This window comes from Eptesicus fuscus, chromosome 20, assembly GCF_027574615.1.
Source record: "Eptesicus fuscus isolate TK198812 chromosome 20, DD_ASM_mEF_20220401, whole genome shotgun sequence".
In the NCBI taxonomy this organism is placed as follows: domain Eukaryota; kingdom Metazoa; phylum Chordata; class Mammalia; order Chiroptera; family Vespertilionidae; genus Eptesicus; species Eptesicus fuscus.
In genome coordinates, this window is record NC_072492.1 from 12,219,606 (window position 1) to 12,246,434 (window position 26,829).

Here is a 26,829-nt window from a genome sequence, read left to right on the forward strand (position 1 = left end):
CATATTGTGAGTGTTAGAAAGCTTATGAAGGCAAATGCTATTCCATCTCCACGACTATCAATCCAAAAACCCAGAGGGCTAATCTAACAGGCCCTGTTCTGCACTGTGAACACATTCTGGCTACTACCAATTCTTTCTTTCCAAGGTTACGCTGAAATCCACCTTAATATCCTACTGTTCCTACCAGATACTAGAAGATAACATAAAGCCACAATAAGTGCGTACACAGGGGCAGATCAATGGAACCAGGTCAAGATATAGATCCAGCCCAGCTGGGTGTAGCTCAGGGGTTGAGTGTCGACCCAGGAACCAGGAGGTCACCAGTTCTATTCCCGGTCAGGGCACGTGCCCAGGTTGTGGGCTCGATCCCCAATGGGGGACGTGGAGGCAGCCGATCAATGATTCTCTCTCCCTCTCCCTTTCTCTCTGAAATCAATAAAAATATATATTTTTAAAGATATAGATCCAAATACATATAGGAATTTAGGATATGAGAACAGTGGCATTTCAAAGCAAGAAACGATAGATTGCTTAATAAATACAAAACAGTCCCACACTCATACAGGAGTGGGGCAGACTTGGACAAAGCCCTTCCCAAACACAAGCAGCTGCAACCCCCCCTTCCCCCAGCACGCCTCCCAACCCCCCACCTTCCCCACCCAGAGATGCCCTCCCTGCCCGGCCCACTCACCTTTTCCTGGAGAGGGGCCGTCTCCGTCTCCATTTCTTCAGCTGCAGATGTCTCGGGGGGGGGGGGGGGGGGGGGCGCACCTCATCATCCCCACCCTCAGTCCCCTCGTCCAGCAGGGCTGGCGGGGGAGCACAGGGCTCCTCTTCCACTAGCTCCTGAGGAGGTGGCCCCGCTGGGGGGCTTCCCCCTTCCTTCTCCAGCTCCTCCTGGGAGGGGAGCACCTCAGGGGCCAGTGTGGGTGCAGTCTCAGCCCCACGCTCCTCCTCCGCCCCCGGCTCCTCCACTTCTAACAGCAGCCCAGGCTCTGGCTCTGGCTCAGGCTGCACCTTGGGAGGCAGAGCTGGAGGCACGCTGGTGGGTGGAGGTCACTCCCTTTTCTGCATTTCCAAGGTCCTTTCCTTATGTTCACCCTTCAATAGACTGAGTGAAAGAATCATGGGGCACCTATGGGCCAATCATTATTTAAAAATACATATGTTAATGAGAAATCAGTGCCAAGTACCTAATTGATACTCAGTATTTATTGAATGAAACCCATGACTTAGTGAAATTGACGTATATCGTGATAACATACTACCCTATTGTGAAATAAAAGCGTTTTTGTACATAACTGCTTATATATGCTACATTATCTCTGGAAGAACAGATAAAAACTGATCATACTGGCTGCTCTCGGTGACAGAGCAACATAGTGGAACTTTTCAATTAACATTTTATATCTCGGATTCTGAACTGTGAATATCCTACTCACAATACAGTGTAAATTTTTAAAATTTCTGTTCTAGCCTCCCTCAGGGCCAATGTCAACTTTACCTAACCACTTTCCAGAATTCAGGGTCTTTACATTTTTGAGAAATCACTATTGCAAGAGTTTTCACACCTCGCACCATTCCCTGCAATGATCCTTAAGCCTTACATGGCCCTCTCCACCTAAAATTACATCAAAGGGTGGGGGTGGGGGAGAGACAGCTATCAAAAACATTTTAGAGATAAATAGGAAACTGGAACCTCACAATATAGTACATGTAATATTTTATTGCTGTGACTTTTCTTAGGTCTGATAGTGGTACTGTGATAATGTAGAAAAATGTCTTAACCCTGGGAGTTAAGGTTGAAGAACTTAGCGGTGAAGGGTCATGATGTCTGCAAGTTTTTATGTGGCCCCACACACAAAAAAATGTGCACATATAACTGTACTGATTACAGATAAAGTGCATATATAAATACAAGTCTATATGTAGATACAGACATTATAAACGCTGACATGAGAAAATGTTAACAACTGATTAACCTGTGCAAAGGTATTATACTGTTACTATTCTAACATTTCTGCAGGCTTGAAATTTTTGAAAAAACAAGTTGAGGGAAATTTTAAAACCCCTAAGTTTCCCCAAAATTAGCTCAAACATCACTCCTCAGAATACACACAGTTGGGAAGTCACTCCCTTTTCTGCATTTCCAAGGTCCTTTCCTTATGTTCACCCTTCAACAGACTGAGTGAGTGAAAGAATCATGGGGCACCTACCTCCAGTCCATAGATTTCAATACCCTCACGTCTACACCTCCAGGTTCATGCTCACACATGCACCCCAGCAAGGCCTAGAATATGTAGAACTGCTTAAAGGGAACAGACACTGGCCAGGGATGTCCAAATCTCAAGAACGGGTAGGAAGGCCTGCAGTGAACTTGTTAAATTCCTACCAGGGAGGTGCTGACGAAGGCAGGAGGTGGGGGTGAGAGGGGGGACACAGTTGTGGCAAAAGGCAGAAGCAGCAGTCGATGTCAAAGTACATAACTTTATTGGAAACGAGTGGGGGTGTAGGAGATGGCTAGGAATCAGGCTCAGTGACAGGTGGTGGCTTTTCGTCATCAGGGGGACAATCAATGAAGTCAGCCAGCATGGCAGCTGTGTCGTCCTGCTCCTTTGAGGGACAGAGATAAGATTCAAAACAGTGTCACACTCATACAGGAGTGGGGCAGACTTGGACAAAGCCCTTCCCAAACACAAGCAACTACAACCCCCCCTTCCCCCAGCACGCCTCCCACCCCCCCACCTTCCCCACCCAGAGATGCCCTCCCTGCCCGGCCCACTCACCTTTTCCTGGAGAGGGGCCGTCTCCGTCTCCATTTCTTCAGCTGCAGATGTCTCTGGTGGGGGGCGCACCTCATCATCCCCACCCTCAGTCCCCTCGTCCAGCAGGGCTGGCGGGGGAGCACAGGGCTCCTCTTCCACTAGCTCCTGAGGAGGTGGCCCCGCTGGGGGGCTTCCCCCTTCCTTCTCCAGCTCCTCCTGGGAGGGGAGCACCTCAGGGGCCAGTGTGGGTGCAGTCTCAGCCCCACGCTCCTCCTCCGCCCCCGGCTCCTCCACTTCTAACAGCAGCCCAGGCTCTGGCTCTGGCTCAGGCTGCCCCTTGGGGGACTCGGCGGGAGGCAGATCTGGAGGCAGGCTGGTGGGAGGAGGTCCTCCTTCTTCTACCTCCCCTCCTGCTGAGCCAAACTCCAACTCTTCCACCTCTTCCACCTCTTCCTCCTCCTCCTCCTCCTCCTCCTCCTCTTCTTCCTCCAATTCACCCTCCTCTTCCTCAAATTCCTCCTCAAACTCTTCCTCCTCTTCCTCCTCTTCAAAATACTCCTCTTCATCCTCTTCTTCCTCCTCAAAATCTTCCTCCTCCTCCTCTTCCTCCTCTTCCTCCTCCTCCTCTTCCTCCTCCTCCTCCTCATCACTGCTGTTGATATTAATAACTGTCAAATCTTCTTCCAGGGCCGTCGGTCCTGCCCCACTAGGAGTTCCTTCAGGCACCAACTGTGGTGGTTGGAGTGCCACAGGGCCAGGAACAGGAGGGGGTGGAGGTGGAGGGAGAGGCCCCGGGACTGTAGGAAGCTCTTCAGGCTCCTCCTTGGCTGGTAGAGGAGGGGAGGCTGCTGGTGGCCCAGCTGGGGCAACAGGGGGTGGGGTGGTGCCTGAGGGGGGTGGGAGTGGCAGGGGTGGCAGCCCCTCAGGCACGATCACCACACTGTCATCAGAGTCACTTTCCAAGGAGATCTCTACATCAGACGCCTCCTCCTTATCATAGTGGACAAAGGCTGGCCTGGGCACTCTCCCCTCAAAAGTTTCATCTGGGGGTATCACAGGTGGGGGAGTGCCACTAGAAGCAAGGATGGGGTCCTCATTTGAGCCTGCCCGGTGGTTCTCAGGGCCAGGAAGGAGCCGCGGGGGTACAGACACCAGACCTGGGACAGAGAGGCCTAAGTGGTTGGCTGTGGCTGGAGGTGCAGGACGTGCTGGAGGCACTGGGCCTGACGGGGGCACTGGGCCTGCGGAGGGCAGGGGACCCACCGAGGGCACAGGGCCAGCTGAGGGCATGGGCCCTGCTGAGGGCATGGGGCCCGGGGGATGAAAGGGTGGGGCCCTGAACGGAGACGGGGCCTCAGGAGGAGGAACTGGAGCAGGTGTGGGGCAGGTGGGGCCCATGGACTGCAGAGGAGGAACCCGGGGATGGGTCAAAGCAGCACAGGTCACCAGTGCTTCTGAGCAGAAAGAAGAGACCTGAGGAAGGAAGAGGAAGCCAGTGTGAGCATCAGGAACAGAGGGTTTTATGGTACCAGAGAGAGCCTGCCAGCATCAGAAACAAGAGGACCCCCAAACCAAAGAGATGGACTCGGCCCATCTGCAGTTACCTCAAGGTTGTCTTCCCTCTGGCCCAGGGAGAAGGCTTGCAGGGCACAGGTGAGAGGAGGTGGGCAGCGAGGAGAAGGCGCCAGCAGCAGAGCCAGCAGCAGACGGTACAGTTCCCGGCGGCAGCGGGCGCTGGTATATGGGGAGCTGCCTAGGACCTCGCCCTGTTGCACACCCATGACCAGGGGCAGGACCAGATCATGCAGCCTCTGAAAAGGACACGGGGCACAACTAGGGACACCACCTAGACGATCCCACCCTTCTCCAGGGCCCCCTCCCAAGTTGCAATGGACGCTCTCCGGGGGCACAGCCCCTCACATGGACAGGCAGTGGCCCCGCCCCAATCTCCATGGGGACCAGGCTCCACTAACCCTGTGAGTCTCCTCCTTGATAAGTGGTCCGCACATGAGGATGGTCCGGCTGAGGCCTGGGGAGAAGAACAGGGTGTAAGAGACCTGCTGCTAACAGGACTGAGAGAAGGGCTTCTGCACCCTGTGGCTCAGGCAAGTCACTTAACTGCTCTGAGCTCGTTTCTCCACCAGGAAATGAGGACCACGCTACACAGGGCTGGGATAATGTAGGTGCACTGTCAATGTGCACTTATCTATTTGAGAAGCACTGGCTCTCCTCTTCACATGGGGTGGGGTGACAGGCAGTGAAATACAGGGAACCCCAAGGAAAGTCACCCACTAACTGCACAGAGATTGACTACACTTCTGCTTCCAGACTAGCACTTGTGTTGGGAGGAAACCCCGCTGAGCAGCGTGCCTGAAGGGAATGTAAGCTCCAGAGGCAGGGACTCACCCTTTGCTACAGCTGTCCTCGCACGTGCAGAGGATATGCAACAAGATAAACGAGACCCTGGGGGCAATATAAACGACCCAACGCTCCTGCGCACCATTCCCTCCCGCAGATTCAAGATTTTGCCGCAGCCCTGGGAGCTGCATGGCTGCTTCTGCTCCTTTTGGCCTCTCTTGAAGCTTTTTAGCTGGTTCTGCATTTATCCACACCCTCTACTTCAACACCTGGTTTGGGGCTATGGCCCCAGCCATCCCAGCACTCTGAAGGTGCAGGGCACCGGCCTCACCCACCTCTCAGCGCAGCTGCGCACACATCGCTGTTGGCATTGCTATCCCCTTTTCGGTGGCTGGGAGGGGCCGCAGCCTCCCCCACGTCCAGCTTTAGCTTCTTGGGGGCGCTGGGCTTCCCCGTCTGCAAACTGCCGTCAGGGCTCCCCCGGGGACTGCGCAGCTGGTGGTGGAGGGGAACATAGATCACACTCACAGGCACACAGGAAGGCAGGACAGAGTGAGGAGACGGTGTTGAATGGGGAGGCTCACGTGGACCGGGTGTGCAGGATGAAAGCCCTGGCACAGGAGATGTGGGCAGAGCCTCACTCACCTTCAGGGCATCGGCGGGCGGGGAGATGTCACTGAGCAGGTGGGTGAGCAGGGCCTCTCCTGAGGCTCCTGCCTGAAGCACTCCTGCCGAGGCACCACACACCTGCACCCACAGCTCTAACACAGCGTACACCTTGGTCCGCACGGCACTGTGGAGTGAGCAGGGCAGCTTATGAGTGCCTCTCCTCCCTCAGCGCCCAGCCCACCTGCATGGCCTCACCACCCTCCCCTCTTGTCCCCATCCTTGACGGTCACCTGTAAGGCTTCTCCTGGCCCAGAGAGACAGTATCCCTACCAATGCTCCAGGCATTGAGGACCTGGGGAAGCAGGCGGCTGATCAGGACTCCAAAGCGCAAGAGCCGACCTCCACACCTGGGGGCGAAGACACAACCGTGACCTCCATTCCCAGTATGTCCCAGTCCCTTCCTCACACTCTGCCCAGTCCCACTCACGCAAGGATGAGCGCAGAGAGCAGGTCCAAGGCTTCCAGGTGGATAGAAGGCAGCAGCAACAACCGCAGGGGACCATCTCCAAGCAAGCTCTGCAGAATGAAATTGGCAAAAGGAGCAGGGAAGTGAGACACAGAGAGGGACAGGGAGACGGAGATGTGACAGAATACATATGGACACACGGGTAAGGAACCCACCCGGGCCCGCCTCTCCCAAGATCAAACCCCCATCCTATAAAACAGAGCCTGAAGGATGAGGGGAGGGGGGCTGCCCTCTCGACAACGTCTGCCTGGCCCCCCTGCTTGCCCTCCCCTCAAAGCACGTGCTACAGGTGTCCTCGCACGAGGGCAGAGAAACCACTCTGTGCATGTGTCGGGAGAAGCACAAGGAATAACGGCATTCGGATAGAAGTAAGGTGCTGGCCAGACAACCTCAGGGATGATATCATTTGGGGAGCTTCAGTGATTGACTACACTTCTGCTTCCAGATCAGCACTACTTTCCTGGTTGCCATGGGTCCTAAGGACTGTGAACGGAGGACAAGCATCACTTACAATATTCTTGGCACTGATGCTGAGGGTCCTGCAGATGAAATCCAGGATTTCCTGCACAGGGATGGACACGGGGGCTCCAAACTCAGAGCTGGAGAGAATCAGAGCAGGGAGATCCTCAGCACAGGTTCCCCAGTATGACTGGCCCACCTCAAGCTCCTTCCTCATGATGCAGAAGACACCCCAGATCAATCCCTCCCCGTCCAGGCCCATGCTCCCTCCAGCACTCACTCACCTGAGCATGAGCCCCAGGCAGCTGGCCAGACCGGAAAACCTCTGCCGAAGCCGGAAAAGGTTGTGCGCATCAGCATCTTCTGCGGGGGAAAACAGCATCTCCACCCCCGGGCCTTCATACTGCACAGGAGCTGGACGTAAACACAGCAGCTTCACACTCCAAGGCTTTCCATCCCCTCCCTTTTCGTTTCTGGTGGATGACCCACCATTCTGCCTAGAAACCAACCGTCCCACCCTCTGGGCCACCCTCCTGGTTCCCTGCTGCCACGCTCCCCAGCCACTCTGCCACTGACTGCCAGCCATGGTCCCTACCTGGTTCTGCTCCCTCGTAGAGAGCCCCCAGCAGACTGTGCAATGAGGCCAGCAGACTGTGTAGCTCCTGCTCCCAGCTCTCAGTGTGCTTCAAGCCCTGGGAGAAGCCAGCCCCTAGGGAGGGCAGCCGGGAATAACACTCACACGCCAACTGCACAGGAAAGGTCAGAAGCTTGGTCAGATGGGAATCCAGCCCAGCCAGACACCCCAGCGCCACCAATGCCAAGAAAAGGAGGCCACAGACAGCTCTGAGGGAACACAGAAAAGGGGCGATGGGGCAGAAGGACACAGATGTTGTATCTCTTGAGTATGCCAACAGGGAGGGAACTGGGAACCTGGTCCAAGCAGAACCAAGAGAGAAATGCTGCCCGGATGGCATGGCTGAGTGGGTGAGCGTCAACCTATGAACCATGAGGTCATAGTTCGATTCTCTGTCAGGGCACATGCCCGGGACCCAGCTCAATCCCCAGTAGAGGGGTGTAGGAGGCAGCCAATCAATGATTCTCTCTCATCACTGATGTTTCTATCTCTCCCTTCCTCTCTGAAATGAATTAAAAAAAATTTTTTAAAGAGAGAGAGAAATGCTAAGAATGAGAAGAGAAGCTCCATCTCATGCCCACGCTTTTCATCTGCCTCTTTTCCTTTACCTGCTGCAGCTGAGGGCTCAAGGCATCCACCCGAGACAGGAAAAAAGAGGCCAGCTTGCCCTGGGTTGTGAAAAAGAGGAAAAGGCTGGTGAGTCAGCTCCAAGGGCCAGAGACATCCACCCTGTCCATTCCCAGCAGCAGAATCTAAGCCCTCGCCTTTTCTCTTTCCTGCAGACACAGGCAGCAAAGCATTCTACGGGGTATCATGCCTGGAAGTAGACATGCTCTCATGGTAGAAAGACACCCTGAAGGTCAGCTCTCAACCTCAGCCTCCCTGTCTGGTGGGGAAAGGGTCTGGCCTGTGCCCCACAGACATTGTACCCCCTACTGCCAATTGTCCCTCAAGCCAAAAGGTCACAGAGTGCTGGAAAGCAGCAAGCCCCACACCCACCTCCCCACCGGCTTAAACAAGAAGCGGTGGTCCAAGCTGGGAGTTGAGGCACTAATTAGAGGTACGAGGGCAGGTCAAGGTCAGAAGGAGGGGAAGCCTTGGAAGAAGAACTGAGGCAGCACATCTCAGAGCAGTGACCTGTCCGTTGGCAAACATTTGCTCTGCCTGCTATGTGAAGGTGCTGGCACAGAAGTGTTCTACCTGGGTCACAATTTACTTGGGGGTAGAATCAAAGGGGCCTGTGAAATTGATGGGGGCAGGGGGAATTGTGTTGTTTTCACTAACATGTAAGTAAAAGGTAGTATTTATTTCCACTTTAAATGTATACAAAAAGCCACAGTAGTATTAGCAATAATAAAATCTCTCATTTTCATTTCACATTAAAATTGTAACAGGGTATCTCTCATTTTATTAGCAGTAATAAAATCTCTCATTTTCATTTCACATTATAATTGTAACAGGGTATCTTGAGATACCATTCACATGTATCATTAATTTGAAATTCAGTAGATATTAGCCCTGCTGCTAGATCTTGTTGTTCGACATATTCATGAAGAAGCACATACTACTCTATCACACTTATTTAATACATATATTTCAACAGAATAGGTTTCTATTAAAATTCTATGTATTTTATTTTATGAATTTAAGAAGGGGTCCATGGCATAAAAAGGGATGAGAACACTGAAGGAGACCTATAGAAAGAAATGAGAGGGGATTCCCACTTTCAGTGGGGTGTGAGTGAGTCAGGAAGACCAGTATATGGAAAACAACCACCTGAACCCACAGTAGCATTCACTCTATCAAGAGGGGGACAGAGGGAGGATCCAGAGGGACCGATCCTAGGAGGCAGGACTAGGGAGGGCAGGGCTGAGCTGGGTTTAAAAGAAAGGGGAGAATCCCCAGGAGACCAGAGAGGGGAAACACTGCTGAGAGCTAGACCCAGAAGATGCCAAGGAGCAGAGGCGGAGGCCTTAAGTCCCAGCCTAGAAAGCATGGACTTTGGGGAAGGGAGGATGGGACATCACACACACAAATCTCAAGACAAATCAGCAGGGGCACCAGACACATGGCAGGGGACTTACGGGAGCCAAGTAGGAGCAGAAGCCTGTCAGTGTGTGGTTAGGAAACCAGCCCTCCAAGGACTCCCTCCCACCGACCTGTGGCAGCAACCACTGAGCTGCCCACATTACACTTCGTGATTCTCACTGACCACGAGACAAGCACTGTTACAGCGGACGCCAGGATGAAGACCAGGAACCACTGCCCTTGGGACCTGGACGGCACTTTCATGTCAGATGTGGTAGGACTCAGAGCACTTCAACCCCAACACAGTAACCATCCACAGTCTCCTGACTCACCGGCTTCTCCCAGGGTCAGAGACCTGCCAGAGCCCCAACTAGAGTGGCACTCAGCCCTTCTGGCCAACTTACTGCTCACACTTTTCCTGAGACTCTGGCTCCAAAAGCTGGGCTGAGGCCAACAAAAGTCTGCTTATGTGACTGCAATAAGCCAGAGTACAAGGACAAGGCTCTGACCACAGGTGGCCTGTGCAATGGCTCGCTTGAAACATTTCACTTGACATGCAAGCGCGCAAGCACGCCCAGGGTATCTCTCAAGAGTGTTGTAAGGAAAAGTTGTAAGAGATCAACCCACTGATTCCAAGGAATTACTAATGGATTTTTCGTGGGGTTAGGCCTCCCACCGATTCTAAGGAATTTGTGGGGATAGGCCTCCCACTGATTCCAAGGAATTACTATTGGATTTGGCGAGGCGAGGTAAAACCTCTACAGAAGTAACCTCATGGACTTAGAATGCTTGAGATACATCATTCAGGAGGAGTAACCATGAGCTTGGAGACTGCAACTGCCCTGGGAGCTTCTGGAGGATGGGACAGAAAACAGATAAACTTTCCAAAATGGCAAGTACGTTTCCTAAGATTTTCTCAGTACAAACTGCCCCTAAGGCCTTTGTACAAAACAGAATCTTATCGGACATGCTGGCAACAAAGACAAAATCCTCAACATCCTCAACAGTGAGAAGTTCTTCAGATGATATGTCATTCTTTTCTTTTTTTTTTTTTTAATATATTTTATTGATTTTTTACAGAGAGGAAGGAAGAGGGATAGAGAGCCAGAAACATCGATGAGAGAGAAACATCAATCAGTTGCCTCCTGCACACCCCCCACTGGGACGTGCCCACAATCAAGGTACATGCCTGTGACCAGAATCGAACCCGGGACCCTTCAGTCCGCAGGCCGACGCTCTATCCACTGAGCCAAACCGGTTAGGGCGACATGTCATTCTTAAAGGCATACATATCCTGTTAACAACATATGAAAGTGTTGTTGGTTTGGAAAGGATACTCAAAATGCAGGCCATAACTTGAAAAACTACGTGTCTGGCTCTAGCTGGTTGGGCTGAGTGGATAGAGCGTCAACCTGTGGACTGAAAGGTCCCGGGCTTTATTCAGGTTAAGGGCACATGCCCAGGTTGCAGGCTTGATCTTCAGTAGGGGGTGTGTAGGAGGCAGACAGTCAATGATTCTCTCTCATCATTGATATTTCTATCTCTTTCTCCCTCTTCCTTCCTCTCTGAAACTTCAGAGGGAAGGCAGGGCAGGGTTGAGGCAGGTGGGGGGAGGGGGAGGAGTTGTAAGAGATCAACGAAAGGACTTATATGCATGCATATAAGCATAACCAATGGACACAGACAGAAGGGGGGTGAGGGCATGTGCTGGGGGGTGAGGGTGGCTGGGGGAAAGGTCAATTGGGGAAAAAGATACATATGTAATCCTATCTAATAAAAGAGTAATATGCAAATTGACCGTACCTCCGCTACACCAACATGTCACGCCCATAAGCCACGGCCACCAGCCAATCAGGAGCGAATATGCAAATAAGCCCAACCAAGATGGCTGCAGGCACAGAGAGCAGGAGGGAGGCTTGAGCAGGAGGGAAGAAGTCAAGCTTTCCGCCTGCCCTTGCCAGCCCAGGCCTCCACTCAAGGCTACAAAGTTTCAATGATAGAAGATAAATAAATCCAAACAGAAATGGCCGCAGCCACAGAGCTGGAAAGAGCAGGAGGCTAAGGTTTCCCCTGGCGATGGAGGAAGCCAAGCTTTTGAAGCCCTGGCCTGCCTTGGCCTCCACTCTAGGCTACAAAGTTTCAATTATAGAAGATACATAAATCCCAACAGAAATGGCTGCCACCATGGAGCGAGCAGGAGGCTTGGCTCCACTCCAGGATACAAAGTTTCAATTGTAGAAGATAAATAAATCCCAGATACCAGGACCTCTGCTTGGGTCACCAGGGGACGTGGCCAGCCTGCAAACTACCACAGGCCCCTCGCCCAGGCTGCCCCACACCCCAAGGGAACCCCCACCATGATCTGGGATACCCTTCAGGGCAAACCAGCTGGCCCCCACCCATGCACCAGGCCTCTATCCTAACTAATAAAAGAGTAATATGCAGATTGACCATCACTCCAACACACAAGATGGCTGCCCCCATGTGGTCAACGATGGCTGCCCCCATGTGGACACAAGATGGCCACCACAAGATGGCCAGCAGGGGAGGGCAGTTGGGAGGGACCAGGCCTGCAAGGGAGAGCAGTTGGGGGCGATCAAGCCTGCAGGAGAAGGCAGTTAGGGGTGACCAGGCTGGAGAGGAGGGAATTTGGGGGTGACCGGGCCTGCAGGGAAGGGCAGTTGGGGGGCACCCAGGCCTGCAGTGGAGAGCAGTTGGGGGTGACCAGGCCTTCAGGTGAGGGCAGTTAGGGGTGACCAGGCCTGCAGGGGAGGGCAGTTAGGGGCAAACAGGCTGGCAGGGGAGCCGTTAGGCATCAATCAGGCTGGCAGGGGAGTGGTTAGGGGGTGATCAGGTTGGCAGGCAGAAGCAGTTAGGGGCAATCAGGAAGGCAGGCAGGCGAGCAGTTGGGAGCCAGCAGTCCTGGATTGTAGAGGGTGCAGGCTGGGCTGAGGGACACCCCCCCGCCTCCATGCACGAATTTCGTGCACCGGGCCTCTAGTACTTTAAATAAAGAATAAAAATAAATAAAACTACGTATCTGACAAAAGAGCATAAATTATAAATGAATGCTCCTGACCACTCAAAATGAAAATTAAGAGGCACAGAGAAAAACACTTGGCATTCTAGTCTCCCTGACTATTCAAATCTTGACCCTGAAGTTAACAATACTCCCACTTTCATGGAGAATGCAGGCAGATACTGACAACCCCAAACCGAGCTGAATCAAAGCAGATATTTGCAGTAACACCTTACAAACTTTAACCAGTGAGGGGTCAGGGACAAAGATCTATCTAGCCCATGTAATTTGATAATATATAGACCATTTCAGAAGGCAGGCAGTTTTTACTAAACTTGATAAAACTTTAGTAAAAAAAATAAAAACCACAAAACTTTTCTAAGCTTTAGTAAAATCCATGAGTTACTCCAAATACCTTCTTGACAAAAGTCTTGCCCTGCCTACCCAAAGAGTCTATTGCCTGTCATTAGTGGCATTCTCATGAAAATAAAGAATCAACAAGGAGAGGACTCCATGTTCTCTGAGGAGCATCACCTGCTCGGGGACTTTTCAGATACAACTAACCAGTTACTAAAGCCACTGCAGACACCACCCCCAGATCACAGCATGCGTGCACAGAGCTCCCCCTCTGGCTCACAATCCTTCTCAAGCCACTAACAATTGATCAGAGCCGGTGTTAGTGCTGAAGCCTACCTGCCAATCCTGTCTACGTTCTTAAAAGCTTCTAGGGAGTTTGAGTGGATGTGTGTTGGGGGCAGGGGGGAGGGGAGAACAGGCTTTAAAGGCAAACAGATCTGATACCAACCTTGAGTTAAGTTAGTTAAACACCTGTGGGCCTGTTTCTTGGTTAGTTTGGTGACACCAACTCCACACAATGACTATAATAATAAAATGAGACGACACATCTCAGACACTCGACAGAGAGCCTGGCACATTGTGGGTACCTAATAAATACCAGTTTCCTTACCCTTTCTTTTACTTTCTTGATTTGGTCATAGAACCATGTGAATTTACTTTCAAGATAATGTGAATGGCAAACTCCCCCTTAATTATAGTACTGATGGCTGATACAGTTAACTACATCAGTTATACAAAACAATTATTAATCTGATGCTAATTCCAGTTCTCTATATAAATTTGTGCTTCCATCTGAGTAAAATGCCCAATGGTTTATCAAGCTATGAATATAAAACAGAGAACATTTAATGTATAGGAGAACACCTCTTTGTTCTTAGGTATTAGCTGACATCCAATTATACTGCAAACAACAGATGTGTCAATTACAATGCCCCTTAACTGTTACTGCTTTGGCAGAATTTATTCATTCATTCATTCAAGTTAGCATTGAAAACAAAGCTAACTTTTTCACTGACCTCCTCTCTCACCTGACCCACGTACCTCCTACCTGTATGACCTACTAAGGCTCAGCGGTACAACACCTTGTATGGGTCATGGGGGAAAGGGTAGGGAAGTGACTAAGGGAATTTAGTCAGGAATATAAGACAACGTGTTGGCGACGTTGTTACAAGGAAGTAATAAATCAGGAAGGCTTCCTGGAGGAAATTACAAGAGTTTTAGGAACAAAGTAAGAGCAAATGGTAGACAAAAAGGCAGGGCACTCTGGAGGTACAGAGGAGGAGGGCAAAAAGAGGAAGGAGCCCATGGCTAAGAGCTGGGCTTTAGCATCAGATCTGGTTTCCCATCTCTACTGATCTTAGCCAAGTTAATTTCAATTTCTTCACCTGTGATGATTAAATGAGATAATGCATGTGACGTGCTAAGAGGTGGTATAATTATAGCTATGGCAATCCATGATAGGAAAATCAGAAGACAGGTGCTTAGAAGTCTCAGCAATAGCATCTGAGGTAAGAGAGCTACAAGGCTGAAGTTGGTGGGAAGAGGAATTTCCATGAATACTTACTTTGAGAGACCCACAAGCCCGAGGAAAGTAGGTCATACATGCCTTCATTCCCTCCAGTGCTGAGAACTCACACTGTGGGGAAAAGTAAGGAAGAGATGAGAGTCCAATGCCCCCATAGACTCCCATCTCCACCCCACAACCTCTCAAGGTCCCTCCTCATACACTTTTTCTTGGCCCTTCCTTCTTTTCACTTTGATCCTATTCCCCAATCACTTCCCATCACATTCCTTAATCCAAGCGGTCTGGGCGGTCTGAGTAAGGCAGGCATTAAAAGGGGCCAAAGGGCAGAGGGACTGGGCAGGTGTCTCACCTCTGGTCTGAGGCCCAGCAGGGAAGTGAGAAGGCCAGGGAGGTGGTTCATGGAGATGTCCCGGAAGAGTGTAGGAAGCTGGGCTGCATATCGGAGCAGGTCCCTCAGAACAACCACAGCCAAATCCATCGTGGCAGGTGGGTCCTGGGACTAAACAGCAACAACACCCCATGCTTCCAACCTCACCTTCATGGTCACCAGGAGGAGGAGGAATGACAGGTATGACAACATGGGGCTTTTGAGAAACACCACAGTTAACGTCAACATTACCATCAGATCCACTAGGAACAGAGTGCATTAGAGACATGGAGTATTCAAAAGTAACATATTTGTCTATAGAAACAACGTGTTTACATTTTCGTATTAGGGGTATCTGGGGTCCTAAGAATTTGTTTGGGGGACAGGGAGAGTAACAAATCCACAACTGAAAGATCTAACCGGAAGAGCTCAAGAGCTTGATTCTCCCATATTCTATCTCCCTTCGGTGGAAGAGCTCTCTCAGCCGCAACAAAATCACTGCATCTCTAAGCTGGTTCAAACCTACCCTGGAACTCACGAAAAAAAAAACGGTTTGGGTCCTAACCGGTTTGGCTCAGTGGATAGAGAGTCGGCCTGCGGACTCAAGGGTCCCAGGTTCGATTCCGGTCAAGGGCATGTACCTTGGTTGCGGGCACATGCCCAGTAGGGGGTGTGCAGGAGGCAGCTGATCAATGTTTCTCTCTCATTGATGTTTCTAATTCTCTATCCCTCTCCCTTCCTCTCTGTAAAAAATCAATAAAATATGGTTTTTTTTAAAAAGAAAGAAAAAACGACTTGGGTCTGGCCAGTGTGTGCAGTGGTTAGAGTATTGTCCCACACACTGAAGGGTTGTGGGTTCCATTCCTAGTCAGGACACATACCCAGGTTGTGGGTGCAGGCATGAGGCAACCAATCGATGTTTCTCATATTGGTGTTTCTTTCTCCCTTTCCCTTCCTCTCTCTCTGGAATGCATAAAAAAAAAAATGTGCCCACCCAGCCAACATAGCTCAGTAGTTGAACGTCGACCTATGAACTAAGAGGTCGAGGTTCAATTCCGGGTCAGGGTACATGCCCAGGTTGCAGGCTCAATCCCCAGTGGGAGGCATGTGGAAGGCAGCTGATTGATGGTCCACAAGCTAAAAATTTTTACATTTTTAAAGGCTTGGCAAACTAACAAAGAAAAAAACAACAGGCAACAGAAACCATATGTGGTTCGCAAAACATGAAAGATTTACTATCTATAAACATTTACTTCATAGAAAGTTTCCCAGCCCCTGAGCAAGACTAAGCACCACGAAGCAGGGTCCACGTCCACCTTACCACTGTCTCCCAGAGCTTAGCACACAGCCTGCCACATGTGCTCAGAATGACTGTTGAAGAAGTGAATGGAGATGTCATCAAAGATGTAAAAGTAGAAAAAAATTAAAATGTTGAAAGAGAAAGAAAGGAGTGGGCAAGAAAAAAGAAATCAAACACCTGGAAAAAATAACTTTAGAGATGTCACCCATAAGAAAAGCTAATGAGGAAGTGAAACAGTCAGAGGTTACAGTGTGTGAAAGGTCAGATGAATTAAAGTAATTCAGTAGATGAAAATATCAAAAAGCTTAAAAGGACTTCCATTTGAAGCCTATCCTCCCTACTATCAGAAAACTGCTAATTATTCTGTCCTCAGAACTAAATGTCCAAGCCACACAAAAAACACCACATCCAGAATGGAGAATAAGGAATGGTGGGGGGAGGGGGCGGAGTCAGAGCAGCAGCTGAATCCTTACCTGCAAGACCTGCTGAATGCTCCGAAGCCAAGAGACACAGTGCTGCTGGAACATCTCTGTAGAGCTCTCCCCAACCAGCAAAGACAGCAGACAGAGGCCCTCAAACCTTGTAAGAAAGAAGTGAGTGATAACAAGGTGGAGGCTAGACTTCAGAGAAAGCTATTTATTGCTCTTTCACACTCACTGGACTAGACCTACAGCAAGACTTCACCTCCAATCACTGTGGTTTCTAAATCCTGAAATACTCAGAAGACTCGGAGTGAGGTACAGGCAGCAAGGAAAGGGAACAGAGATCATCATAATCCCAGGCAGGGCTGGAATTGGTGAGATTCAGCTCCAGTGAGTTCATGAAAGAATGACACTTCCTCCTGGGAGCGAACCTCTTGACGCCACGGGTGGACAGTAATGGACAGATGTATAGCTCACTGCCTAAGGAGACATCCTTCTGGAGGGAAGAAAAAAAGGTTAAAGACTTACCGAGTTTTGATAGAACTGAGACGTGCATTACTGAGACCCACCAACGCCCCAACAGCTGAAAGGTTCTAGAAGAAAACAGGGAAGTGAGTCAGGAATAGGATGCTAAAGGTGCAGAATTTCTCCAAGCCCTGCCGTGTCCCAGTATCCATGAAGCCTTTTCTGAAGTCCCACCTCCTTTGAGGATAAAAGACCATTCCTCTAGAGGCCTCAGCCTTTGTCCCATTTTCAGTAGGTGACACACATAGCAGCCCCTCCTGCAGACTTTCCTCAAAGTCACGTCTTGCTTGACCCCTTCTTTTACTGTCCACCCAACAAATTAGTGCTCTGCAGAGGACAGCCCCACTCATCCCAGCTACCAGACCTCAAAGACAGGTCTGCTTCACCTGTGTATCCCTGAGCAGCACCTGGCAGAGGAGACATTCATAAATGCTTGCTGAATGGACACTGAACTCACCTGTTTCCCTTCCGCCTTCACCCCCAAACAAATCCCCCTCCTCCTGTCCCTGGCTTCCTTAGACCTGTTAAGAATGCCAAGGTAGACTTCTGGTCAAGATGGTGTACGAGTAAGTAAATGCTGTACTCACCTCCTCCCATGACCACATCAAAATTACAACTAAACTACAGAACACCCATCATTGTGAACAGCCTGAAATCTAACTGAACAGAAGTCCGGTAACTAAGGACATACAGAAGAAGCCAGACAGAGACTGGTAGGCGGGGCAGAGATGTGGAACAGGCTGGTCCCACACCCACGTGTGGCAATAAAAAATCTGAAGGGATATCTCAGCTTCGGAGGTCCCCCCTGAGGAGTGAGGGGTCTAAGCCCCACTCGGGACTCCCCAGGCCAAGAAGAGAAGTTCCCATAACTTCGGGCTGTGAAAACCAGCAGTGAGACGGAGGGCTGTGGAATCCCAGGGACAGACTTACTTATTCGGACTGGCTTCTTCTGAACTCCAGCACTGGGGATGCAGCTCGAAAGGCAGCAGGGACATACAGGGAACAACTAAATTATCTGGCTTTGGGGCAAGAGCTGGAGAGGTAGCTTTCTCCCAGAGAGAAATACTGGCAGAACTTGGATAATATATTTTCAAGGACTTTTTCCTTTACTTTTGTTAACATTTTAAAAATATGGATGGCATGGCAACTACTTAAAGGGAAGACCGGGTTCCTTTCCCCCTCTATGTGTATGAGACTGAGATTCAGGCACTGAAGCCGGGCTCGTTTTTCTTTCCTCGTTCCACGTTGGCCTGTTTTAACAGAATGGGGCTATCTTTGTTGTAAGATACGTGTAGCCCAGTGGTCGGCTAACTCATTAGTCAACAGAGCCAAATATCAAAGTACAACGATTGAAATTTCTTTTAGAGTCAAATTTTTTAAACTTAAACTATATAGGTAGGTGCATTGTTATTAACTTAATTAGGGTACTCCAAAGCTGGCCTTTGCTAAAAACTCAAGGGGCCAAAGAGCCGCATGTGGCTCTCGAGCCGCGGTTTGCCGACCACTGGTGTAGCCTAATGTTTGTTAGCTTTGTGGTCTGAAGTGTTTCTCTCTCAAGCAGATTCCTAAGGAGATCAAATCTTTGTTGCTCAATTGCTCTGAGATGCGTGGTTAAAACAACCTTCATGCCCTAAGATCTACTTTTTAAGCCTGACATCCCTTGTAGTTATCAACTGCATGTATGGCCTCTAGAAGTTAGTGTGCTAAGCTGACCAATACGATGGTAGTAACTGTCCACAGAGTTTGTCTCCAAAGAAAAGGACTGTGTAGCACAGCAGAAATATAAGCTACCTAGGCATGTTGTAACGCCGTTAGAAAGTAACTCAGAGCAAGTTTTGTGAATATAAGTGCAGTGCTCTCGTCACATTCTGCTTTAAAAGGCTCTGGCAAGTACAGACAAATTAAAAAGAAATACTGGCAGAAGCCATTGTTCCTTTGCTGGGCTCTTCTCCGGCACCACAGCTGAGTCTCCATCAACCTGGCTAACACTGTTCACCCCACCCTAGTTATTTCCTCATCTTGACCCACCCAACTTGCCAACCCACCCAAGTGGCTTCCAGTAGCTTTTCCATATAAACAGTCTGTCTTGCCCTGGCTGGTTTGGCTCAGTGGATAGAGCGTCGGCCTGTGGACTGAAGGGTCCAGGATTCAATTCCGGTCAAGGGCACATGCCCAGGTTGCAGGCTCAATTTCCGGGCAGCCAGTTAATGATTCTCTCTCATCATTGATGTTTCTTCTCTCTCTCTCTCTCTCTCTCTCTCTCTCTCTCTCTCTCTCTCTCTCTCTCTCTTCCTCCCTCCCTCCCTCCCTCTCTCTCTCCTCCTTCCTCTCTGAAATCAATAAAAGTATATTTTTTAAATAAAATAACCAGTCTATCTCAGCTCATCCTTCAGAGTTTCCTAAAATCTCACAAAGGTTCACAAACCCCAAACAAGCGGAAGCTGGCTTCACCATGCCCCAACTAGCTAAGCAGCCCCAAACACAGCTCTAGCAGCACCTAACCTCAGCTCATAGCTTAGCCTCTCCCAGGCACCTCCAAGCCCAGCACAAATGGCAACCATCTGCACATCACTTTGGAGCTCGTACCAGGTGGCTCTGAGCAGGGCACAAGCAGCAGCTAACCTTGGCCTGCACCTCCCAAGAGACCCCAAAACAATACATCCAGTGGCCAGCTTCAGGCCACGTCAGAGCACCACCCAACCACCTCTAGAAATGACATACTCAAAGGACACACTCAGCAGGCACCAGTACCCTGATAAACAAATCCTGCTCCATCGGGTTAACCCCTGCACAATGGCTCCTCCACTGTAGTCACAGCCAGTCCTCATAATCAATCAGCCTGAGGATGAATCCATCTCATTCATGTACCAACAGCAATCAAGGTGGAACTGCAATAAAAAGGCACACGCAACCCACACAAGGGACACACCTGGAGCGTCAGCTCAGGTGACCAGGGAGACTGTACCACTGGGCCCCACAGACACTCTACCAAGAGCAGGAGACATGGCAGCTCTACCTAATCCATAGAAACAGAGGGAAGCTGCCAAAATGAGGAGATAAAGAAGCATGTCCCAAACGAAAGAACAGAACAGAGAAATCCCAGAAAAAGAACAAATGGAGACAAGCAATCTACCAGATGCCGAGTTCAAAACACTGGCTAAAAGGATGCTTAATGATCTCAGTGACAATTTCAACAAAGAGATTATAGAAAATAAATATAGAAAACATAAAATGAATATAGAAGACATAAAAAAGAACCACTCAGGAATTAAGAATACAGTAACCGAAACAAAAAATATATTAGAGCCCTAGCTGGTTTGGCTCAGTGGATAGAGCGTCGGCCTGTGGACTGAAAGGTCCCAGGTTCGATTCCGGTCAAGGGCATGGACCTTAGTTTCGGGCACATCCCCAGTGGGAGGTGTGTAGGAGGCAGCTGATCGATGTTTCTCTCTCATCGATGTTTTTAACTCTCTATTTCCTCTCCCTTCCTCTCTGTAAAAAATCAATAAAATATATTTTTTTTTTTAAAATACATTCGAGGGAATCAACAGATTATATGAAGGAGAGAATCAAATCAGCAATTCAATTCCCTGTCAGAACCTATGGGAAAGCAATATTGGTAATTAAGCCTCGGTGGATGAGCCAATCAACAGATCTCTTTTTCTCTCAAGCACCAACCCTATTCACTTACCTTCATTGCTCTTCTCCACTAGACTAGAATTTCTCTCAAGAAATTTGTCTTGCTTATCTAACCTAAAGATGAGGAATAGTAGCTAACACATAACAGATACTCAATAAATGTTTACCGAATGAAAATCTATGGGGAAGCAAGGGAAACCATACAGTTCCATGTACCGAGGACCCAATATCAGAGACACAAGTAGGAAAAAACTCAAGACAGGATATACTCAAAAAATGTGATACATGCAATATTAAAGGAAGGAGTCTAGCTTCCCACATCACCTTTAGCTTCTTTACTCAAAATTCTACTAGACTTTTAGACATTTAGAGAAAATAAACAAGACATTAAATTCATGTAGCTCGCCTTGAGGGAGGAGGGGAAAACGTGAAAATGATGATGAAAGAAATCACACATATATAGGCAGAATATATAACATTTCAGAAATACTTAGGAACATGAATGAAAGAAGGATTTAGAAGGAAGAGAAAACATGTAATCAGCTCCTGCTTCTGAAACTGGGCTGAGATAGCAGAGGCAGTTTTGTTACCCTCAACAATGAGGAGTAACGGTAATACAAGTAATAAATGAGGTCATCCCTCATAAATTTGGGGCTAAGATAATTGGACCACCCAGCAGATTGTGACAACCCTCTTCCTGGAAGGAAGCCTAGAGCTTGGAAGGTCCCATAACAAAGGCTGGACAAGAAAGGTCTCATGTACATCAGTCTTGAAGCATGGGCAGAATTTGGGGGGAAGACTGGGGGAAAGGATGGGGGCAAGAGATATGAAAGGAACACCTTCCATAGGTTAGACATGTTATATCTTCTTAGAATTAGTGGCTTCACCTGAACAAGATGGGGGTTCAAGCTAGAATGGAAGCAATGACAAAGATACGGAAAGGAGTGGACAGATCTAAATACTCAGAGGATAAAACCAACAGGACCTAATTAGAGTGCATATGGAGGTGTGTGAGCAAGAAAAAAAGTGTTTAGGATGGATGACATTTGGGTTTCTAGCTTGCAGAACCGAATGGATATTCGATTCTACTCTTAGTATAATCCAAAGAACCCTACTAAACCCGTCTAAAAAGCTCTGCATGATCTGTCCACTGCCGACCCACCTCACCAGCCTGGTAGCGCCCACTCTCTTCCCCTCCACCTGAGCGAGCCCAGGCACAATGCCCTTCTTTTCTGCTCCTTCCTACCACGAGCCTTCCCACATGAACTTTCCCAAGACTGAACCCTCTTCCCCTTTTCTTTCCCTACCAACCCCTACTCATCCTTGGGGGTCTCAGCTTAAACTCCAGTACCTCTAACCTAATTCTCCAGATTAGGGTTAGAGGTCCCTGCTATACAATGCTCAGTGTTTTATAACACTTTGTTCATCACCAGCACATCTACACCTGAAGCATCCAGTACTTGGACCTCAGTATGAGTTCAGTAAATATTTATTTGTTAAATACACATCCACTCAGCAGAAAAAAAAAAATCGCAAAAACAGGTACTCAACTGAGGAAAAAGAAGCTAAAGATCATAGATCTAGTGAGTGACGGGGCCTGGAATGGAATCCATTCGTGTGTGACTACCAATAGCCTAGCAATAGAGAAACGAGGCCCATATTTTCCAGAGTTTCTCCTCGTGGCTGAAAAAGGCGAAATACGTGAATTTCGTGCAGACTGATACCCGGATTCGCTCTCTGCACCCAGCTCTCCTTCCCTCCACCTGACTACTGCAGCTGCAGCTCGGAGAACCTGGCGCACAGATGCGGCTCCAACCTCCCACCAGGGCCGCCCTCACGCCGATCACCGACTCACCTGGGCCCCGCCCACCGTCCCATGCAGCCGCAATAGGCACATGAGCCCGGGCAAATGTGGGGCCGACCGGGCTGGGGGATGCACGGGAGGAATGGTGGACCCCGCTCGCGGCTGCAGCAGCCCGGACACGCTCTCCAGCAGCAGCATGCGGAGGCGCGGGCCCGAGCCCACCGCCGAAAGGCCCCCGGCCCCGCCGGGAACCCCAGCCGCGGAGCCCGCAGAGGGCCCACTGAGAACAGCCGCGGCCATCTTCACCCGGGCTCTAGTGGTGGCGTGGCGCGGCGCGATGACGCAAACACACCGCGACGCACGCCTGTGGGGAGGGGAAGCAGGGGGTTGTGGTCCTGCGCCTCGGAGGCTCGGAGATTGGGCTCCGGGCTCTGGGTGGGAGGGAGCATGCGCGGGGTGGCCGGGGTGCCGGGGCGCGGGGGGTTAGTTCCTGGACTGCGAAGGGCTGGCGGGTGGGCCGGGGGCGGGCCAGGGGCGCCTAGAGAACACACGTGGTCAGGACAAAAGGCACCGAGTCCCGAAAGGGATCCTTTAAGTTAACAACAGAGTCCAGACACTTTCGTTCTAGGCAGCACTGACGTCTAAGGAACTGACCTCTTGTTTGAAACCATAGACGTTTTACACTACATTCACAACCACAGAACTGACACAGCACACTGCTTGCAAATTTAAAAAGGTAAATAAAGCTAATATTGGAATGATGTACAAGGCATAGAACGCTATTCTACATGGTTGGCAAGGAAGTAAATCGAAGCAACCTTTCTTCTTACTTTTTTTATATATATATATTTTATTGATTTTTTACAGAGAGGAAGAGAGAGGGATAGAGAGTCAGAAACATCGATCAGCTGCCTCTTGCACACCCCCTACTGGGGATGCGCCCGCAACCAAGGTACATGCCCTTGACCGGAATCGAACCCGGGACCTTCCAGTCCGCAGACCGACGCTCTATCCACTGAGCCAAACCGGTTTCAGCCGATGCAACCTTTCTTGATGGCACCTTGCTAGTTCCCGAGGCAGTCTCTTTCATCCGATATTTATTCATTCAACAAATAACTTATTGAGCACCTTTTAAGGTGCCAGGTGCCATTCTAAGTGATGAGAATAAAATAATGAAGAAGACAATTCCCTTCTAGACAGAAGAGACAGTCAATAAATAAGAAAATAAATACATTTTGTATAGTGCTATGTGTTATTTTAAAAAATAAGCATGGCCCTAGCCTGTTTGGCTCTGCAGATAGAGCGTGTCCTGAGGCCTGAAGGGTCCTGGGTTCGATTCCGGTCAAGGGCACATGCCGGGGTTGTGTGCTCGATCCCCAGTAGGGGGCTTGTGGAAGGCAGTCGCACCATTGATGTTTCAATCTCTCCCCTCCCCCTTCCCTCTCTGAAATCAATAAAAATATTTGTTTAAAAATAAAAAATAAGCATGGTAATTTGCTAGAGGGTGACATGGATTGCAGTGGGACTTCTTAAAAAGAAAGCCCTCTCTCAGCAGATCAATGATTCTGTCTCATCGTTGATGTTTCTATCTCTCTCTCTCTCTCCCTTCCTCTCTAAAAATCAATTTAAAAAAAATTTTTTTAAGTCCTCTCTGAGGATGGCAAGATGATGTCATTCATACAGAATCAAAGGAAAGTTTCTCTAAGCAGGAGCAGCAACATGTGCAACAGCTCTGAGGTGGAAATGGGCTTGCTGGAAGATAGAATGAGGGCTAGTTTGGCTCAAGGATAGAGAAAGAGGGCAGAGTAATTGATACATGTGGTATGTGTTATGCTTAGAGAGGTGAATATGGATCAAATCATGCTGATTCTACTAGACTGAGATGCAAAAATGGGATTTCATTTAATTCATATCATATTTGGAAGCTACTGAAGGGCTTTATGCAGGGAGTGACAAGAACTGACTTACAGCCCTAGCTGTTTTGGCTCAGTGGATAGAGCATCAGCCTGCAGGCTGAGGGGTCCCGGGTTTGATTCCGGTCAAGGGCACATGCCTGGGTTGTGGGCTCCATCCCCAGTGGTGGGTGTACAGGAGGCAGCTGATCAATGATTCTCTCTCATCATTGATGTTTCTATCTCTCTCCCTCTCCCTTCCTCTCTGAAATCAATAAAAATATATTTAAGGGGCCGAAACCGATTTGGCTCAGTAGATAGAGCGTCGGTCTGCGGACTGGAAGGTCCCAGGTTCGATTCCGGTTAAGGGCATGTACATTGGTTGCGGGCACGTCCCCCGGTGGGGGGTGTGCAGGAGGCAGCTGGTCGATGTCTCTCTCTCATCGATGTTTCTAGCTCTCTATCCCTCTCCCTTCCTCTCTGTGAAAAATCAATAAAATATATATTTTTAATATATATATATATTTAAGGGGAAAAAAAGAACTGACTTATATTTGAGAAGACCACTCTAGTTGCTGTGTGGAGAAGGGACTTAGAGGGCTAAGAGGGAATCAAGGAGAGCAATAAAGAAGCCATAGTGACCTGGCCAGGTGGCTCAGTTGGTTGTACACCTATCAGGTTTGCTTCCCAGTTAGAGCACATACCTAGGTTTCAGGTTCGATCCCTCATCAGGGCATACAGGGCAGGCAACTGATCAATATTTCTCTCTTTCTCTCCCTTCCTCTCTCTCAAAAATCAATAAAAAACATATCCTCTGGTGAGGATTTAGAAGAAGAAGAAGAAGAAGAAGAAGAAGAAGAAGAAGAAGAAGAAGAGGAGAGAGGAGGAGGGGGAGGAGACATTGTAAGAAGCTATCATAACAGGCCAGGTAAGAGAGGATGGTGGGCGGAAAAAATAAAGATGGTGACTGGGACCAGAATGGCCCTGGAGATAGAGAAATAGAGGAAGAAAGAAAAAATAATCCAATGGGTTACTGTATTTTGGAGGCAGAATGCCAGGACTTGAAGAAGGATTAGATAGAAGGCAGTACAAGAAGAAAAAAGAAGATCCTTGCACTTCAGCCTTGGATTTGACTTTTATTATATTCAAACTAGAGGCCCGATGCACGTAATTCGTGCAAGGGGCTCAGCCCTCACAGCTGCCGCAGCTTGCCTCTGCCACTGCCTCGGCCCTCACAGCCCCGGCTTCGTCCAGAAGGTCGTCTGGAAGGACGTCTGGAAAGATGTCCAGAAGGTTGTTCAGCTGTCTGATATAATTAGCATATTACACTTTTATTATTATAGATTATTATTATAGCAGACTAGAGGCCCAATGCACAAAATTGGTGCAAGAGTAGGCCTTCCTTCCCCTGGCCGCCGGCACCGGCTTCCCTCTGGCACCAGGACCCGGGCTTCCCTTGCAGCCCCGGCTTCGTCCGGAATGTCATCCGGTCTAATTAGCATATTATGCTTTTATTATTATAGATTATTAGATTATCTTTGTGCTCAAAGAAGTTCCATTGTTATTTTGATGTAGCATTACATTTATAGACAATTTTCAGAGAAATGACATTTTTAAAGGATTTTTGAAGTGTTTATTGATTTGAGAGAGAGAAACATCAATGTGGGTAACATCAACTGGATGCCTTGACCAGGGATGGAACCTGCAACCCAGGCATGTGCCTTGACTGGGAATCAAACCAACGAGCTTTTGGTTTATGGGACAACATTCCAACCAATTGAGCCACACCGGCCAGGGCAAGAAATGACATCTTTATAGTAATGGTCTTTCTCACCTAGAATAAGGTATATCTCTTCCATTCTTCCTGGCCTTTATTATCTTTCTAAAGTTGTCTTTCTATTAGTATCTTTTAATACAATAGTTTTCATTCCATGCAAACCACTTACCTTTCAGTTCCAAAAGCACTTTAGATATGTAGCAATAAAGATCTCATTACCTTCTGGTCATGACCCTTTGACAAAAGTGCTTGACAAGTCTACAAGAAATGTTTAAATATTGAAATAGGTGAGCAGTGACCTTAGAAGTTGGTGATAGAACTGAAGGTGGGGAAGTGGCAGCTGGTGGGCAAGGCCTGTGTTTAAACCTTAAAGATGATCTCAGACCGACCATGCTGTGTGGCGCAGTGGTTGAGCACTGACCTATGAACCAGGAAGTAACAGTTTAATTCCTGGTCAGGGCACGTGTCTAGATTGGGGACTTGATCCCCAGTAGGGGGCATGCAGGAGGCAGCCGATCTATGATTCTCTCTCATCATTGATGTGTCTCTCTCTCTCTGCCTCTCTCTTCCTCTGAAATAAATAAAAAATATATTTAAAACAAAACCCCCCCCCAAAAAAATCTCAGAAACAGTCTTGTGTATGTTATTTTTTGTTGCATACAAAAGTGGAGGGGGGCCAAAACCGGTTTGGCTCAGTGGATAGAGCGTCGGTCTGTGGACTGAAGGGTCCCAGGTTCAATTCCGGTCAAGGGCATGTACATTGGTTGCAGGCACATCCCCAGTAGGGGGTGTGCAGGAGGCAGCTGGTCGGTGTTTCTCTCTC

At 49.1% G+C, this 26,829-nt stretch overlaps 1 protein-coding gene across 1 annotated transcript; it reads right to left on the reverse strand.

The window, feature by feature from the left end:
- Positions 1-2,467: 2,467 nt before the first annotated feature.
- On the reverse strand, positions 2,468-22,643 carry PELP1 (proline, glutamate and leucine rich protein 1). Its single transcript, XM_054708925.1, has 17 exons — positions 22,389-22,643; positions 16,898-16,962; positions 16,421-16,526; positions 14,630-14,779; positions 14,320-14,391; positions 7,960-8,019; positions 7,313-7,463; positions 7,002-7,131; positions 6,770-6,857; positions 6,220-6,308; positions 6,023-6,139; positions 5,769-5,916; positions 5,459-5,618; positions 4,739-4,794; positions 4,370-4,576; positions 2,787-4,238; positions 2,468-2,613 (listed from the first exon to the last, which is right to left on the reverse strand). Exons 1-17 carry the CDS (start codon positions 22,635-22,637, stop codon positions 2,521-2,523), a joined length of 3,393 nt encoding a protein of 1,130 aa, XP_054564900.1. The 5' UTR covers positions 22,638-22,643; the 3' UTR covers positions 2,468-2,520.
- Between the last annotated feature and the right edge of the window lie 4,186 nt (positions 22,644-26,829).